Source organism: Tenebrio molitor, chromosome 3 (assembly GCF_963966145.1).
Source record: "Tenebrio molitor chromosome 3, icTenMoli1.1, whole genome shotgun sequence".
Classification (NCBI taxonomy): Eukaryota; Metazoa; Arthropoda; class Insecta; order Coleoptera; family Tenebrionidae; genus Tenebrio; species Tenebrio molitor.
In genome coordinates, this window is record NC_091048.1 from 18,236,001 (window position 1) to 18,255,959 (window position 19,959).

The 19,959-nt window shown below is 32.2% G+C and overlaps 1 protein-coding gene across 1 annotated transcript in view; it reads right to left on the bottom strand.

The window, feature by feature from the left end:
• Positions 1–19,959, bottom strand: part of LOC138125669 (5-hydroxytryptamine receptor-like) — a 256,405-nt gene that overhangs the window by 41,634 nt on the left and 194,812 nt on the right. Inside the window, exon 5 of the mRNA XM_069041104.1 lies at positions 1,313–1,446. Coding sequence (XP_068897205.1) covers positions 1,313–1,446 — 134 coding nt within the window. The remainder of the gene's footprint in view (positions 1–1,312; positions 1,447–19,959) is intronic.

The window sequence follows — 19,959 nt, forward strand, 5'->3', positions numbered from 1 at the left end:
AGTTACCTTGGTGACGACTTCATCTCTTTCTCGCAGGTTATAATTGCATAAATCTATATCGTTTTATGTTTACTTTAATCACGATTTTAGTTAACGGCAACTTTAATAACGGTGTCGTGATACGGCCCAGTTGGTTTTAGTTTTCTTTTTAATTTGACATGAAGTTCACATCTAAATAAATGTACATTTTTTAGGTTACTTTTATTTAAACAAAAATACATTTTAGGTTTGTTAGATGTCGTAACGACAACTGAAAAGTGTCTTAATAAAAGCAGTCTTGGATTCATTAAAAAATAAAAAGATCAATAATTGGTATCTACTCTTTTGAGAAATATGTTTATTTGGTTGCGTCGGGACGTTGTTAGGCCCATTATTACTCATGAATACCCCTGTATGTTTATAAATAAAGTACATCGGTCGACAGTTTTAACCTATGCGACTAAAACCTTTGTAAACGTTGAAAAACATGGCAACAGTTTGTAAGCAGTTTGTGCAGGACTGAGCGGTTATTTTCTCAATAGGAGGTGTTAAATGATAATCCTTTTATTACTGAAGTTAAACTACAATGTACAGATATAATTCCTAGATGAGTATAATAGTTTGTAGGAGTATGTAGGTATTTAATTAATTGTATCAAGATACAACTGTGTTAACAGTTGACGCTCATTGACCTAAAGTTTACCACAGATGGGTTAGTGGTTTAGGTGTCTCCGTCTACAGACACAAGCTCAAATTATGTATGTACTTGAATCTGAAACTTGGACGTCGCTTTATACGCAGGTCGCCTTATACTGTATGTTGTGGGTTTTATGAATTATGACATTTGACCTTTTCAAATACATAGACGTGAAACATATTTGAGTGGTCCTTCCGCTAATCGGAAAGCTCTTTGATGGCACATTAATAAATCGATTTCAGAATTTTTTGCAGTTACTTCTGAGATGCTCTTCGTCGAGGCTATTTGGGTTCAACGTCCAGACGTTTAACGTCGTTTGAACAACGTTACGTGCGGAGGCGTAGCATATCCGGCTCAATGCTTTAGGGCGCTTAAACATCACTATCCTACGACAAGTGGTGCACCCAAACTTGCTATTTACATAGCAAGTCAATTACTTGGAGCCATCCATCATAGTTGGTCGTATCGACCGTCACTATGACTGGATTGTGGTGGTTCGTATCGGGATTTGAGCGACATGTATATCAAATACATACTTGAGCAATTATGAATTTCTCATTGTCGGAACGACGTCGTTAAGTTAAAAATGCACACTGTCGAAATAAAAATGGAGATTGTGTTATGAGAAATACTCACCGCGTAGACGGCACCCAAAGGCATAACGAGACACGCCACCATCAAGTCGGCCACAGCCAAAGACACGATCAGGTAATTCGCCACGTTCTGCAGGTTTCGCTCCAGCAATATCGCCGCTATCACGAAAACATTACCTGGAAAATAGAAGGGCAGATTGCATTTTGTGTCTTCTGGCTTATGGTAAAGAATGGGAATTGCGTGGAACACAGAGTATGTAACTCAAAATGCACAATAGAGAATAAGGTTTGTCCAAATGTATGTATGTTGGTTAAAGCAAGTTGGTTTTAAACGTAGTCGTAGGTATGTACCATCATCCAAAACCTACTGCAAAAGTAATTGGATTAGAGGTTATCGACAGATGATTTGTTCAAATTTATTTTATTTATGTTATCGAAATTAAGAATGTCTGTGCTGTTTGATTGTAATATCACTTATTTTAAAGTACTAACGCGTTCTGAGAAAAAAATTAGAAAGAAGCTGGCAATGTTAAAAAAAGAAACATACATTTTAAACCGGATGCTGGAAAAGCAATTATTTCTTGTCATAAAACGTTAACATCCACATTCATCAAACTTACACGTTGTTGAAACAATGTTACAGCAAACACAACTTTACATTTATGTCCTAAAAAAGTGCCGGAATGCTGATAACTTGATAAAAGAAACATATCTATGTATACAGGGTGTTATTGAAATCCACGGACAAATTTTAACCACGAGCTACTGACTTCGTGTAGAACTCGGAAAAAATATTTAAAAAATTCTTTGTCAAAAAATAAAATAATATTAATTTTTTGAGCTACAATTTTTTAAAATTTCTTTTAGCCTTCTACGTTGTCCCACAACGTCGTAAGTAAAATTTCGGCACATTTTAAAAATACACCCTGTTTGTCATATTTTATAAAACGTACACCAATGCGGTTTCCTTGTTTTAAAGCATATTTCGTAGATGTTACTTCGCATTGGCGCACATTTTATAAAATATGATACAGAGGGTGTATTTTTTAAAATGTGCCGAAATTTTAATTACGAGGTTGTGGGACAACGTAGAAGACTAAAAGCAATAAAACAAATTGTAGCTCAAAAAATACATGTCATTTTATTTTTTGACAGAATTTTTTAAATATTTTTTCCTAGTTCTACATGAAACCACTATAGTCCAATTTTTACCCTTTTGAGGTGACGTCACGATTTCCTTCCTGGCTCTTTCTTTATTGAAACGACAGAAACAGAAAAAAAAACAAAAAAAAAGGCACGTTTATTTATTGATGGTCACTTTGAGGTTATTTTATGCTTCTGTCAATTTGACAATTTTTAATTTCTTTCACTTATTACATTGATTACAAACATAACCTTTCGAAGCAATTGTCAACAAATTTGACACATTTATAGTTATTTATGATCAATTCAAATTTGTTTCTGATCCTAGCTCAAACATACGTAAAGTTACTAGATAATGACGTCATCGCAAAAGGGTAAAAATTGGACTATAGCTCGTGGTTAAAATTTGTCCGCGCATTTCAATAACACCCTGTGTGTATAATTGTTCCAAAAATTGAAGATTTTTAAATAAATTTAAAATTGAACCTCAAGGTTTCTTATTATATTTGTAAATATTCTAAATTGAAAATAAAATTTTACATTTTTAACACACAAGAGGATGATTCATCATCATTTGTTGTGAAAGGCGTTAAATTAACAAATGAAAAACTCAAATTGGAAATTTATTGTTGTAATGAAGTGAAATTTGGTTGATTTTTCTTTCCACAAGGACCTTTGTGAACCTGCTCGGTTTCCTAGAACTGTTCTGACCCAAGAAAACATTGATTTGGTCGACGGTAGACAGGTCACAGCAAAATTTACCATATAACATAGTTCTCACTTTCCTGAAAGTAAAATAGAGAAGATTTTGTGAAATGAATTAGGTTAGGTACCGAAAATGTTAACATAAAACTACGATACCTAGCAATAAAGTGGTCACGAAGGCACATTTATCATTTTTAATCTTAATGGACCTTCAATTCATCATTTTAATTCAGAATTAAAAGGTCAAAGTATACAATGAATGTAAGGATTCCCCACTTCCTCTAAAATTTGATAAGGTTGCCGGAAAAGAAAATGAATGGAAGGTGTATTGTTCCATTTCAACAATGGTACGGCTTTTTACGGTATTTTTGTGGATGTTCACTTGTAATTACATGAGTGCTTCGAAATTATCGATTTGTAATACGAAAGTTGATTAGCAACTACGAGTGTCATTTTTTGACGTTTTAATTTGTCAAAAAATGACACGAGTGTTGCGTTTTAATCAACTTGAGTATTACACAGATTATTTCAGAAGCACGAAAGTAATTCGGTAAATTATTTCATGAATAAAGTGCTTTAAAATGGTTGCAAGTTGCTTGTCGGAAGTTGACAATTCATGTTGACATTTGACATAAAAGTAAAAAATATGACATTAGAATTCAGCGTTGTCTTGAAAATTAAAAATAAAAACATTTGAAAAAGGAACATAAAGGATTATCGAATTATCAGTTATAATACAAGGAGTCGTCAAAAATTGTCGATTATTTTTGTGTTGGTATTACGAATTAGGAACACCATGAGTGCGCAGCACGAATGGTGTTCGCAAGCGTAATGACTAATGATCATGAGTGATACCACCATAAAAATATTCTACTATCTACGAATTGTATTCAACAGACTGCTCAATGAACCAACTCAGTGATTAAAATAAAATACTTATTTCAAAAGCTAATTCGTAAACCTGCAAAGAAACGTGCCAGAAAATACACGGAAGTCACGAAAGTCGATATGGCGTCAGTTTTTTCAGATTAAAACATTCACTGCAACCACTTGTGGAATAGCCAGTTATATTTTCACTAATTGAATATTCGCTGGAATTTGCTATTGCTAGGCTACGAAAGTAGGTAAATATCTGCTATTTTATTGGTTAATATTTGAAAAATGACAGGTGAATGAATAGTCAGCATAATTCCGCTTTCAAAATATTGGAGCAGCTCTCATTCTTCAGACCTAGTCATCAGTGGCGCTGTTTGCTTTCAAAATTAGAAGAACATCTTTGTGGCGATCATTTTTGAACGATGAAGTAATAATTGGGTTAAAGGCAGTAAAAGTGACGTTTAAGTGACAGTTTAAGGTTATATGAATGTGTAATGTCATTTTACCAACTCAGACGAAATATAATCCCCACAACCTTATTGAGATGCCATTGTATTCATTAAAAGATCATATTCCGAAGGTGAAATATATTAGCCCAATCTTCTTTGATGAAATTATTAACGCCCAAAAATAGGTACTCAAAAAAACTGGATGATGTGAAACTAACAAAAGCTACTTACAGCAAGTTTCAGCTACTGATCACACATCACCAGCAACAATTAATTGTTCAGAGGAGTTCTCACGTCGATTGGTAAATGTGGGTTTGTGGCCTTTGCATATATGATATATGTATGTCGAATAATGTTTGCATTCGAAAATAAACATGGTCGAGTAAACTTTACATCTGCGTGGTATATGAGGCAAGTTCTTTAATGGTTAGTAAATGTACCGCTTTAATTTTTCTGCTATAACTTGTCTGTTTGAATTAAAAATTAATTAAACAATAACAAGCACGTAACGATAAACAAATAAAAATCACTACCTTATCCCCGTTAAAATAGAACAGATACATTTTTAAACTTGGTTATATGTAATATAAACGTTTGTTAACATATTATACTCCTACAAACGTCAAACATCTCGCGTAATTACTGTATTTTTTGTCTACGTGGTGGTAGAATAATTTCTGAAAAACTAGTGTGAATAATTAAATCGAATTTGATGTTAACCCGAGCAGATGGCGGCCTATCGAGACTCATTTAGCTTTATTTATTAGAACCAAAGTACTAGCCAAAGGACATACAAGTAATGAACCCTTTATTAATTTCCCAATAATTTAAACTGTCGTCTTAACTTTATTTAGTTTACTCTTCTGGATCAGGTCAACCTTCTTGAAAAAAATATAAATTATAATATGCGAAAAAATATGATTGTGTCGTTTATTAAATATGTCTAGGAATGATGACCAACTCAATAGACCGGACGTGACTTCCGAATCACGAGACAGAATTCAGCCTTTTTTTTAAATTTCGTCCTGGGTTGGAATCGAACCCGCGACCCTCGACACGGACTCACTTAGGCTATATTCTGCCTTATTATTATTATTATATTATTTTAGACATGATGGATGTTCTCTGATTTTTATTTATATATCCTAATTTCTCTAGAAATAAAAATGGAAATGAACAAAGTAAATTGACATTACACTAAAAACCATGTACATATTATTATAATTAATTATTAATTATAATAATATTTTAAATAAAGGAGAATTTTATAAATATTTAGGTATTAATCAATAAAATCATATTCAACACCCAATTATAAAAGAAAATTTAGAAAAGCAATTTTATTTAAGAATTAAATCTCTTTTAAAATTAAACGGTAATAATTTAATTAAAGCAGTTAACACATATGCTTTTCCATTGCTGACCTATTCTTTTGGTGTTATAAAATCGTCCAAAACTAATTTACAGAATATAAACATTAAAACCAGAGTTCTTTCTACCAAATTTAGTAAACATCACCCCAAATCTGCTATTGAAAGATTTAATTTACCACGCGAAAACGGTGGTAGGGGTTTTTCAAATCTAGAAATACTGCAACACAATCAAATTTTTTCACTAAAAAATTATTTCCTCAATAGAGCTCGTTATAACACATTTTTTAATGCTTTGGTTTCAGCGGATAAAGGTTACACACCTTTAAATTTAAGTGATAATATAATTTCAGATATTGTTGAGCCAAATATACCTGACACTATAGCAAATATAAAACAGAAGTCTTTACATGGGAGATACTTTAAAGAACCGGAACAACCAGAAATTAATATTCAGGTTTCTCATGCTTAAGAAATGAAATATTCACCCTGAGACGGAGGGTTTTATATTTGCAATACAAGATCGTGTTATAAATACAAGAAATTATAAAAAAAATATGCGGTTTGTAATCGATCATCGATAAACGTAGGATTTGCGGAACTGAAGGGGAAACAATTGAACACATCATTTCTTCTTGCACCGTTTTGGCTCAAACCGAATATGAGAAACGTCATGAATCATGATATATTCCCTAAAATTATACATATGAATTTAGCTGTTAAATTCAATTTATTAAGGAATACACAACCACATTATAGTTATAAACCAGAAAATTGTTTGGAAAATGACAATTACAAATTATACCGGGTGATCAAGAAGGACTGTTTAAGTTGGCAATACAATTAAGAAATTTTTTATTTATAACACTGTAACTGGATATGTTTTGTTGGTTTATTTGACAAATATCTGAAATAGGTATAGCATTAACACCGACAAGCCACCAACAACCGGAAGTTACTCCTGTTATACGATTTAAAATACGATTCAGTGTTACCAACTTAAACAGTCCTTATTGATCACCCCGTATTTTGATCGAACAGTTTTAACTGACATTCATATTAAACATAACAGACCAGACATTTTTATTTTAAATAAACAACAAAAGCAAGTATATCTTTTAGATATAGCTGTTCCAAATTCACATAATATAGGTGTCCCAGAATGAACCAGCATAATTTACCATGAGCTACTGGCTTCATGTAGAACTCGGAAAAAATATTAAAACAATTCTATGTCAAAAAATAAAATGACATTTGATTTTTGAGGTACGATTTTTTTTAATTGCTTTTAGTCTTCTACGTTGTCCCACAACCTCGTAGGTAACATTTCGGCACATTTTAAAAATACACCCCTTTATAAAATGTAGGTCCTTAAATAATAAAAATATTGTCAATTACTGCCATTCATAAATTTTTATATTTGAGACTTTTGTGAGGAATGTCCAAACCATACAAAAGTCAAATTATTCATGTTTTTGAATCAAGTTATAAATGAAAAACAGATTACTGGCCGCATTTAAACGTCGGGGTCGGAAAGTTATGAGAATCAGTCTGTATAACGCTACATTATCTTCGATTTTACAAATTTTTCATTTCTATAAACATGTCAGTATACTCGATAAGTTTTGTTAATTACACCTAACACAATACGCATTAAAGATTAACTTAGTGTCAAAAAATAACTCCTATTTATGTTGAATATTATCTGAGAATTTAATGATAAAATCTTTTTTGAAGCAGGACATTAAGACATTAAAATTGTGAGTGTTAAAGTTACAAAGATTCTGGAGCTATCAAGAGACAGTATCGTTTACATTTTCAAATCGTCACCAAATAAAAATGATAGACATTACTTGAACGATTTCATTAACGAAGAGTTTTATGGAATTATTAAAAAAAAAAATACTCAAAACTTCGGCGAAGTGAATGGGTAAGTCCAATCTTTTACTAAAAAACTAATAATTTCATCTGTTTTCGCGTAAAAGCATTTTTAAAGTTTTCAATTCCTTTGGGACCAAAGTTATTATTGAATATATTTTGGGAAACGGTTCAATTAGGGGTGGAAAATATACTCTTGAAGAAATCAGCAAAGACATCTCCACTGTTACTATCACATCAGTTCCAGATATACGTAATTTTTAGTTGAATAAAAATCCAGAATTTCTTGACATTTTAGGAAATTCAATTTTCGATGATAGAAATGTACCGTAAGTACTAAAAGTAAGAATTCTTTGCTTGTCTCTGATGTTATTTAAACTTTTGATTAAAGAGTTCAAAGTTAGTTTTACGATACTTTTTTAACATAAGCAATTTGGAATAGAGGTACTGAATAATATCTGTCTCCAATCGAAAAATCTTCCGAATATGTACGAGTATCTCCGGAAGCTTTAATATAATACGATTAAATATGTTGTAATCAAGAAAATTTGCAATCGAGTCAGCCCTGGAGATAAATTTACAGGTGACATCTAAAGTAACGATATCCAATTTAGTTTTGTTGCTAAAAATTTGATATATTCGTACTTGAAACTTTGAACACATACAGGGTGTATCTGAAGTACGTGTGTTAATTTTAACTAGTGAAAGAAGTCGCCAATTTATGAAACTTTTCTCTAAGTACTAAGTATTCCAAGATTTTTTTCCCCTCAATTTTTATAAAAACGAATCGTTTTGTGTAATTAACTAGTTTCTATTTTTTCTAACCATGAGAATTTACATTTTAATTATTTAATTTTGGTCATTGTTTACTTTACCTACTTGTGGAATTTTCGCGTTTTTTTCTGAGTGAATTTTCCATGCCCTTTAGTTATTCTAGACATTGATGCGACCTTGAAACACAACAAGAGAGAAAAACAAGCGCATTTGCACAAGGTTAGAGTGGTGGAAAACGATGTAGGAGGACGCCCTAAGGGTGTCTGGCCAGAAAAAACGCGAAAATTCCACAAGTAGCTAAAGTAAACAATTACCTTAATTTTTTCTATACCAATGTAATTTTCTAACAAGGCTCCGTTTTTATCACAACAGAAAATTTTCGCTTTTACCCATAGGCGGGTATACACTGTGATTTATTTATTTTCAAATCAATTTGTATACTTTTTCGTAAAAATGTCATAGAGAAAAGTTCCATGATTTGGCGCGTTCTTCCACTGGTTAAAATTAACACACGTATTTCAGATACACCCTGTATATGGAGAAACTGTGGCCTTAATAATTTATCTTGTACGTCAGTTTTTTGGTGGCTATTTCTTTGAAACACGACTGCACACATGTTTACCTGAAAAGTCAACAAACAACTTCTTAACCTTCCTTTCCGCATTTCTGTTTTCTGACTTTTGTTTATACAACACAGATTGCGATGTATAATTTATTAATATACAGAGTGTCCCAAAAATGGCGTACTAACGGTGCACTACGGTGTAGAAGACATTACCGTAAACGCCAGAAAAATGTTAAAAAAATTCTATTGGACTTATTTTCTGATTTGGCGGTCTTTGAATGTGGCACTTAACAGGTCAATTATTTTGAAATATATGTATGAAATTTTCACGACAGCTACGTCTAATCGTACATATTATCACAAAGTACAAGATCACTCACTATCAATATCTAATCCTGCATAATAGAGAATTTTGAAGTTTTGGAAATCGAAAAAATTATTTTAAATCCTCTACTGTAACATTGCAAGGTAATGATGTATGAATATATCATTGTTTACATTGTATTATCGTTAATAATAATAATAAAAATAATAGATTTTTTTGTCTGAAACATTTTTTCCATATTTTTTTCATGTACATTTAAGCATCATCGACAAGGTAGTAAGTAGTTTGTACGCCATTTTTGGGACACCTGTATGTAAATGTTTTGTTATCATTTTTATTTCACTTAATTTTTATTTAAAAACCTTATTTAAAAATTATCATTTCTTATTTTCTTATCATTTAATTCTCTTTCTATAAACTGGTCCTTAGTAATTTAGCAATATAATTTAATTTGAAATGATGGAGTTACATAGTAAATTTATTAATCAGTCGAGCTCTAACCATCAGATACATGCATTAATTTATATGTTTGATCATTGATTGCGTTTGCATCATGAGTATTTGATTACACGAGTGAGAAATTTCTCATTTAGACTCAAGTCTAAAACTGTCAAAAGATATTTAGTTTCAGTGAAACAAAATAGCTTTAGCAGTTTAAGAGTGAATTGAAGTGCTTAAGAAGGGACTTTAATACCATTTTTGGAAAGGGTGGTGAAATCTTCTCAACTTGTCTCCCCCTTAAAGAGTTGTGTTGATGTAAATAGATTCGGAAATGTAGAACATTTAAGCAAACGCCTTAGTTCGGATGAGGGGGCCGAGATCTTAAACGATTGGTTGTAATGCTCACCAAAAAGTTTTATAGACTTTTCATTACAAAGAGGAGCAAATGATTCACACTTTAAGTTGTATATTTCAGCGTAACTGCAGTGTTTAAAATATTAATTCCGCCATTGTTGTAAAATACACATATCTTTATTGCATACCACACGTGGTTTTAATAAGAATTTTTGTAGCGGGAGAATATTTATGCAACTATGTAATTAACGATAATGGGATTTTCAATATGTATAACCATTCATAGGACATCACTTGAAAGTATAATTTTCAAATTGAAAACTGTTGCAAACGCTTTCATCGGAAATTGGTTTTAAACATAAATCTCAGAATGACAGGAAAATTATGGTGCATATGTGACCAGAACTGTGAACAAAAATCTATTGGTTTCAATATAATTACATTTTGTTTAAAATATATAATTTGCAATACCTCTGCAAGTATGACTTAATAAATCACAATACTGTGGCAATGAAATTCCTTTTCACATAACTGCATTTTTTTGTGTTTATTTAGGTGCACCATTGTTCTGTTTTTCCAAAAGCTTGCTTTAAAAACTGAAAATTAAAAATAATAGTGTAGGTGACTATTATCAACGTTTCGTGAGCTGCAGTTTGCATGAATAATAGATGTTGAATTTTTACATTTCTTTGCCAAAAATACCGACATGTGTTTTTCTTTCACAAAGAAGCAAAACCTTTGAACATTTTTTGTGCTTCTGTGGGTCTCTCTGGTCTTAAATAAATATAGAATTCCCAAATGTAGTCGTGACATAGCTTAGAAACGATTATGGAGATTAAAGAGCAGTGAAGCTTAATAACGTGCCATATATTAAAAGAAAATAAAACGGTCAGTCCAGTTTTCGATCACACTCGACTAGGTATTTTACTAAGTGAAATTTTATTTATTCGTTCACGTAAATCTGCAACGCAGTTGATTGTATGCTTGCAATGTTGATCGAACGTCTGCGGTTCCTCCCTGTTTTAGCTCCATTCAAGTTCACCTGATGCAAATACGACTAACAAACAAACCAAATGAACCACTTACATCCTCAGGGTACCACTCAATAATGCTAATAGTGCCCTCTTATTTGTCGATACGAGAGAATCGTTCAGCGTTATGTGAATATTCATATGAGTCCACGAACGGAAGAAACGAGAATAATGGGCATCAACATTTTCGTCCGTTTTAGTGGCGTGGGAAAATTCATTAGAAACTGTTCGCTGACGATTTTTACATCGTAAATTTCGAAGTTATACATTTTTAAAAGATGTTACATTTTCGATGAGGAAAACGCTCCCGGCAAAATGCAATTGCTCGTAAAAGTATTTTGTAAAAGCCTTCTCATTTGCATAGCTCTAAAATGACGAGGACTCGAGATTTTTTGCTCGAGAACATCTACAAACGCAAACCATTTTAATGTGCCGAGACGAGAATAATCCCTAACAAGGCTCTACATGATATTTAGAAATCTCCTCGAACCCAATCCATATAATGCGGCATTAAAAATTACGGGAAAATGCAAGAGTTTGAAATGCAGCTTTAGTGCTTTACTTCCAAATGATAATTACATTTAAGCTAACATCTTTTATGTTTTCCTCTAATGGAGTAGCTACAACATGCAGAATGCCTCAAAATTCGCGGAACAACCCAACACTACGTTGATTTGTTAAAAAGTAAGAGTAGAAAAAGCTATGAAAAATATGTAAAAACATCCACTTTCTGTGTTCTCGAAGATATTAAGCTATTTCTGAAAGTAAGTTTGGCAACATGTTGGATTTATGTTATCATCAATTAATCTCAATGTCAATGGCAGAGTCAGTAATGATATAGACGTGACAAAATAAAAAAATAAAATACATAAATGAAATATAAAAATTAGAGGAAATGTTGAAAATTGTGTCTAGCCTATCTGTGTATGTAGATTTATCCTTCGATAATTTACCGGAAATTGATTTCATAATGTTAACTCCACTATTTACATTTGTCTTGTATTTATTCCTCCTGGTCTGGGTTTGGATGGATATTATTAATTCTCTTATGCTTTCCTTTCCTTGCAGTTTCTGCATGGTTCCAAAATAATTTTATTGGGTGATTTTAATGTCACTGAATACATTACCTATTTGAATTTTGATCAGCTACGGGGTAATGCAGTGCCGATTTTTCATATTTTAAGTGAGTTATCTATTCGGCTATAATATAACTAGTGGTATGATTATTATCGATGATATTATGAGTGAAATTGACCGGGAGATTTCACGAGTCCGAAGGACGAGTGAAATGTCCTGCTTCAATTTCACGAATTTAATATCATCGATGATTAATCATACCACGTGTTATATTCGGTGAGGCAATATAATGAATGAAATACAAAATTATTCATTTATTTGTCAAACTGACAAATTTATTTCAATCAAAAATCGTAATGACAAAAGTAAATAAGATAATATTTTTTTTGTTTTTTATTATAGCTGTACTAGCCATGCAACTAAGGACTTTTGTCGCGTTTTCATTGGATCATTCATGATCACGTGATACATGAATTATATTGTCAGCGGCATAACTCTATTACTAATGACAATGGTCGGCTACTCGATTTGGTTCTGTCGAATTTCTAATTGTAGTGTGACCAGAGGTGCGGAGGGTCTTGTCCCTGAAGATCCTCATCACCCAACTCTTTTGATATCCATTGACGTTAGGATCAAGATAAGGAAGTTTTTTTATGGTGTTGATGATGGTGATAATTTTAATTTTAGGGCAGTTGATATGGAGCTGGTGCGTAACGCACTTCTTGTTATAGATTGGTGTTTTCTTGACAGCTATGAGGATGTCGATTTGGCATGTCGTGGTTTCTACAATAAGTTATTTGAGTTGTTTGACTTAATTGTTTCAAAGAAAAGAAAAAGTAGGCATAATTATCCCCATTGGTTTTTGTATGAGCTACTTAAGAAAATTAAGCTAAAACACAGAACATTGAGGAAATTTAGGATATCTGGCAAACTCTGTGATCTGAACGTTACGTCGAGATATTAAAGGTGATATTAAAAGGCAGTATGATCAGTACGTTGTTAAAGTTGAGGCTGACATAAAGAGAGATCCTAATAAGTTCTGGCAGTTTATCAAATTCAAACAGATCGGTACCAGTTTTCCTCTTAACGTGACTTTTTCGGGAGCGGAAGTTTCTGGCGTTGATGGTATTACGGGAGCTTTTGCTAATTATTTTGAGTCTGCTTATTGTGATAAAGCTTCCGTCATAGGGTCGTCTGTTGAAGAATAGAGTACATCTTGTAATTTCTCTTTAAATGCTGTTAACGAACAAAATGTTTTGAATGCAATTTCCAAACTTAAGTTGAAATTCACAGCTGGTTCTGATATGATCCCATCATTTCTGATCCGTGAATATGTTGAGGCTTTCGTTTCTCCTCTGACAGTGATTTTTAATTTGTGTTTGAAGACTAACGCGTTTCCTGCAATGTGGAAAACTGCAAGGGTTGTGCCGGTTTTTAAGAAAGGGGATCGCAGTTGTATTGAAAATGATCGGCCTGTTTCGATCTGTAGCAATTTTTCTAAAGTACTTATTTAATTAAATTCATAATATCAGATAACTCGTGTTTTCATTTTAAAAGTTATACAATATGGCTTTGTGAAAGGTAAGTCAACAATATCCAATGTATGTACTTTCACACACTATAATTAATTCAATGGATCTGGGCCTCCAAACTGATGTGATATACCTATACTGATTTTTCAAAAGCTTTTGACAGGCTGGACCATGAAATCCTTGTCAAAAAGCTGGGGACATTGGGTTGCTCTCCTACCTTTGTAAATTTTTTGTATTCTTACTTGACTGGTCGTAAGCAGTTTGTTAGTGTTCATGGACATCGTTATAATGTTTTTGATTTCTCCTCTGGTGTGCCTCAATGATCCGTGTTGGGACCGCTACTCTTCAATATTTTTATTAATGACATAATTGAAGATCTTTCAGTATCCTGTTTGCTATATACAGATGATATGAAGATTTTTACGTCTATTGGAGAAGTTGGTGATTGTATCAGGTTGCAGGATAATATTGATTTAAACTCCAGTTGACGCATACGAAATAACCTTCAGTTAAATATAGTCGTAATGACTTTTAGAAATAATAAACAAAAGATCGAATTTGATTATAATATTGGTGGTGCTGTTTTGGAGAGACTTGACTTGGTTTCTGACTTGGGAGTGCTGTTTGACAATAAGCTGTCTTTTATAGGCCACATGAACTCTGTTCCTGGAAGACTTATGGCTATATTATTAGGAATACCAGAGATTTCTCTAATGCCTCCACATTAATATATTTATTTCAAACATTTGTCAGAAGTAAACTTGAATATGCGTCGATTGTTTGGTTTTCTCATCATGCTGTTCACATTGCTAGTATTGAACGTTTGCAGTGTAGGTTCTTAAAATACTTGTGTTTCAGAGAGGATGGACGCTATCCCCCTATTGGATATTCACAGACTATTTTATTGGAACGTTTCTCGTTCAAAAGTTTATCCGAACGCAATAAGTGAATGCATTTATTGTTTTTATACTAAATTCTTCATAACTTGATTGACTGCTGTCCTCTGCTCAGTCAGATTAATTTTTGTGTTGGAAGGCATTTTATTACTACTCCTAGTAAAAACTTACTCTATTTACCAACTCCAAGATTTTCTTAAATTTTCTCCTTTGTGCAACATGTTCCAACTCTGCCGGTGTTCTCGTGTAATATTGAATTGCTGAAATCATTGGAATTGTCTGATATTTAATTTGTATTGGTCGAATTATGCCTGCTCTTTAATTGGGATTTTTTCCTGTTGAGCATGAAATAATAATAATAATAATAAAATTAGCTTGACGTTTCGTTTTGAGAAGTTGTGACATTTATCAAAATCCGTTCACATAGGAGACATTTCTCAAATTCTGACAGTGTCGAACAAAAAAATTAATTGAACCTATAATTATAAAAAATTAAAATAGTCTTGCTTTACGACAATTCTTTTTCTGCAATATAATTCGAAGATTGATTTCTGTGTTACACCCTTAACCAGTTTTACAACAAACTAAAAAAGAAAAACTTAATTTTTTCCTTTAGATGTTTCAACGGCATGTTCAACCTAGTCAGTTATGGCAGTTATCACCAACATCAGACTTTTCTTTCGCAAAAGTATTTTTCGAGTTTTGGAAGAATTTATAATCATTGGAAAGTAGGTCAGGAAAACAAGGTGGATTTTCCACCAGGCGAACCCTGCTTCGGCAATGTTTTCTATATAACACACGATCTGATATATCATGTATCTATCTCTTGGCGCGTTATCTTGGTGAAACAGTACATCTCCCAATTTCGCTTAATAACCTGCTGTAATCGTGTTACATTTTGCAGATAATCAATTAAAATTATTTTTATAAAGGAATAGGTTACGGGTAGAGGGTAAGAAGCAAATCTAATACATGTGTACATGCATCAACAATGCAAAAAAATAATTTTACAAAGTAGTTTTATAGTTGATTCCTTAGGAATTTTCTCTCATTTAACTGAATTTTAGTCTATATTTTCATTTGATTGTTATATGTATCTACCTATATCATCCATCAGTTCATCGGACGGAAAAAAATTCACACCGAAAAGAAATGTCAAAAATGAGTTTTCAGTAAACACTTATCTCCTTATCTATTGGTCTTACGATTGAAACATTATCAGATATACAGTGCGTTTTTTAACTGTTGCCTTAGGGAATTGCATGGTAAAAATTATACCCTCTGTTACCTTACGATCCACTATAGATTTGGTGCTAATTTTTATTTTAGTAATAAATCATGAATAAATTAAAATTAGGTTTTATATTATTATTCAGCCAACATTTCAGCCTGCTAAAAATGATAGTGTCAAGGAAACACTTACTAAAATATTTTTTTCACGACTTTTTCGACAGTTTAGGATATTGAATTGCAATTTATCCGATAGTTTATAAATCTTCCAACTTTGTTCCAAAAAATGATTTGAATATTTTCATCAGAGCAAAAGTTAACAGGGGGTATAATTTTTACCATGCAATGACAACAGTTAAAAAAACGCACTGTACAGATTAGGAAACTGACTAAAAAAAAAAAAACTAGAAAATCATAACGACCGATTTCACTCATTACGGCTGAATAAGTTTAATCCTTGCTTGTGCGAAAAACGTATAGCTCTTGTTTTGAACGAAATTTCTCATTCTACATATGTATTTGATAATAACTATTTCAATCATAGGACCAATAAATAAAAAGATATTTACACACTAACTTCTTACACTCTGTAATTTCTTCACTTCAGTGCTTTTTCAACTAGATACGAGTATAGTAATTGGACTAATGAGGTTTATACAGGGTCATTTATAAAAATGATCGCTCCATCGCAGTAGGCGTTGATGACCTAGTTGGATGTGCAGCAAGCCTTGTGACATGAGTCAGAGTAGTATCGCTGATAGGTGGCGATACCAACGGTAGTGGAAATCTGTGTACTAGCTTGTCTAACGTTGCGAGGCTGGCGGCACATCCAAAATTTGTGTGTTTTTCAAGACCAACTGCGATGGGACAATCATTTATAATGCTTATACTAACACTATCTGAATTCACCTGTTGAAGTTGTATAGCATTACAATCTAGATTCTGAGAAGGTCAGATCATGTATGTATTATTTTCTTTTTTACATTATTATAATTTAGATATAAGTACGTTTAGGGTTTCCTATTATCCTGCTGTAACATGAAACCACGCCAAGTAAGACGAATACTTAAAGGAATCACATGTCTCTTTAAAATGCTACAGTAAAGTAAAAAACCCCGAGTTCTTGTCATTTTAGAGCTACGCAAATGAGAAGGCTTTTACAAAATATTTTTACGAGCAATTGCATTTTGCTGGGAACATTTTCCTCGACGTGTAACATATTTTAAAAATATATAACTTCAAAATTTACGACATAAACAATACCACAGTTTCTAATTAATTTTCCCACGCCATTAAAATGTATAAACTCTTTTTTAGAATCTGCGTCTCTAATAGGTCTATTATTGTATTCAATTTGGAGTCGTTTATGGTTATCTCTTAAAGCACTCGTGATTTAATAGATCTCTAAGAAAATGTTTATCAATATTTCAGTGTATTATTGTCATTTACACCAAAAAACTTCCAATATTAATGTTCAAGCTCTACTTTTTAACATATGTTGCAGATGTAGTTGCATCCGTTACCTTGAATTACCAATTAATACAAAATTCCTTAGAATTTGAAAATTTATTTTTTTTATTTAAAAATTAAAACAAGGGTGCAAATTGTAAAAAATAACATAAAAAACTCGTTTTATAAGGGCACTGGCGCACTCGTCCTATACAAAACTCCCCTACGGGTCGTTTTCTACACTTGGGACTCGTGCGCCAAATCAACCCTTATAAAACTCGTTCTTTAATATACTATTATGTTTCTCCTGTTTATCTAACTTTTCATTACTGAATTTGTTTCCTGCAGCTAATAAGGACTACACTTTTCATGATTTAATAAAATTGTTCAGGAAAATGTAGAAAATGTAATGAAAAGTATTTTATATCTAGATGGTAATTAGAAAGATCTCAATATTTATTTTTTACAACTATATAAATAATTTGTGTATGTGTTAAAAAACTTATGCAAATGATGTCCAACACAACTTAGGTAACTTAATTAATATAAATTCCTCATAACGGTTGAATAAGTTGATAATAATAGTTATTCTTGTATTTTGCGTTCATAACAAAGTTATTACAGCACTCAAAAGAGTGCGTTAACAGCTGATTTGGGTGCTGTAATAGACCATGTGTAAGTTGACTCAAGTTGAAAATATTCAATCCAAACTATGATTTTCTGGTCCCTTTGTGCCTTCATTTGGTTTAAAAATATTGAAAAAATGCTGTTGCAGATGATAAGTGATTTTTTACAACTTGAGTCAACTATACAGGGTGTTTCTGAAATAAGTAGATTAATTTTTACTGGTAATAGAACTCATCAAAAGGAACAACTTTTCTCTCTGCCATTTTGGCGAAAAACGTTGCGTAGTGGCTTAAAAAAATAGGAAAGATTTTTCTAAAATCGTTCATATCTCCAAAACTAAGCTACATAAAAACGTGGAACAACCCGAATCTTACGAAGTGGATTTTTTGCTACACGGGTAGATTTCTTTGAATTTCGATTTCTGCGTTAAAACACGTTTTCTGGATGAAAATGGACGTTTTTTTCATATTAGCGCTGATCTCAATTAGCCATTGCAGTATTTAGTGGAGTAGGGTTATTTTAGTGAAAAATCTCTCTAATTTTTTTTTGGAATTAAACATCGTTTTTCGGCAAAATGGTAGATAGAAAAGTTGTTCCTTTTGACGAGTTCTATTACCAGTTAAAATTAATGTACTTATTTCTGTTACACGTTGTATGTAGCTCTTACTCCTTCCTAAATCTGTGCGTTCTATAAAATGCTTCTTATAAGACTCATATCATAATATACTATTATGCGACATGTGTATTAAAAATCACTCTTTACACAGGGGAAGATTATAGACACGAGCATAACGAGGGCACATAAAGTGCTTCATGCACAAGTTAATGCATAATTTTTTGCAACACCATTGTCTCTGTAAAATAAAATTATTACGAAAAAAATAATTAATAAAATTTCAAAATAAAAATCTAGTAGCATCAACTTCTTACTACCATTACGTAAGTTAGGTAACCAGCTAAAATAAAAAGATGTCACCAGGCTGAAATATGCGCATTGACCATTATTATACAAAATAATAAAATTAGTGAACACTATAGTGAAAGTGATCACGAAACACTGTTGCTAATTTGGTTAAGTGTAAATTGTGAGAAAAAGCCCACTTTAGACGCATGTTATTGATTACAAATATCGATCTATTTAATGGTGATACAAAAAAACAATTTGAACAATATATTTTACTTAAATTTAAAACCACAATCTAAGTTTATTAAATTCCTCAGTTGTAGAATACGAGTAAGGTTTTGTATGATGGGGATAGTTCTGAAAATGATAAAATTTTAACTATGCAATTATTCCGACAAATGGCACAGTTTCTAACTGGATATTTTAATCTGCAAAAGTTTGTTCCACCAAATACATTTTTATGTATTCACTTCTTATATTTAAATTATTCTTCCGTTATATGTAGGTAAATTTTTTCCAGAAAAAACTAGAATTCATCGACCGTAACCGTCAGCATCCCTGCTATTCGCGTTACCAACTAATACGCCGTAATAACGAAATTTTCCTGGCACACCAAAATAAAAATAATCGAGTGATTCAAAAGCGATGGTGGGCTTTTGTCGGTTTACTATCCCGTTCAGTTTTAATTAGCCAATTTGGAGTCTCATACAAAAATGAGGGTAAATTATTAATGCTGTAAACTTTTCGGACCGTTTGAAGTACAATAGCACAGATTGTCGTTAAATTGTGAATTTTCCTCTCGTGCATCCAGCGTTAAATTTTCAAATAATCCCAAGGACTTCATCTGTGTACCTCTTCAGATTTTACAACCGCTTTTACTATCTTGCCAGAAGTTCTCATTTACTTTTTGTTATTACATCACGCGAGATTTTCAACTGGATCTGTCTAGAGTACGTGTCTCGTTTTTATTCCCTAAATCTTCCGAATCAGGGTTAAAAGCTAATAATTTAGTGTTTACAGTGATGGTACGTTGGAGGTAAATATAATGGAAATAATTTAATGGA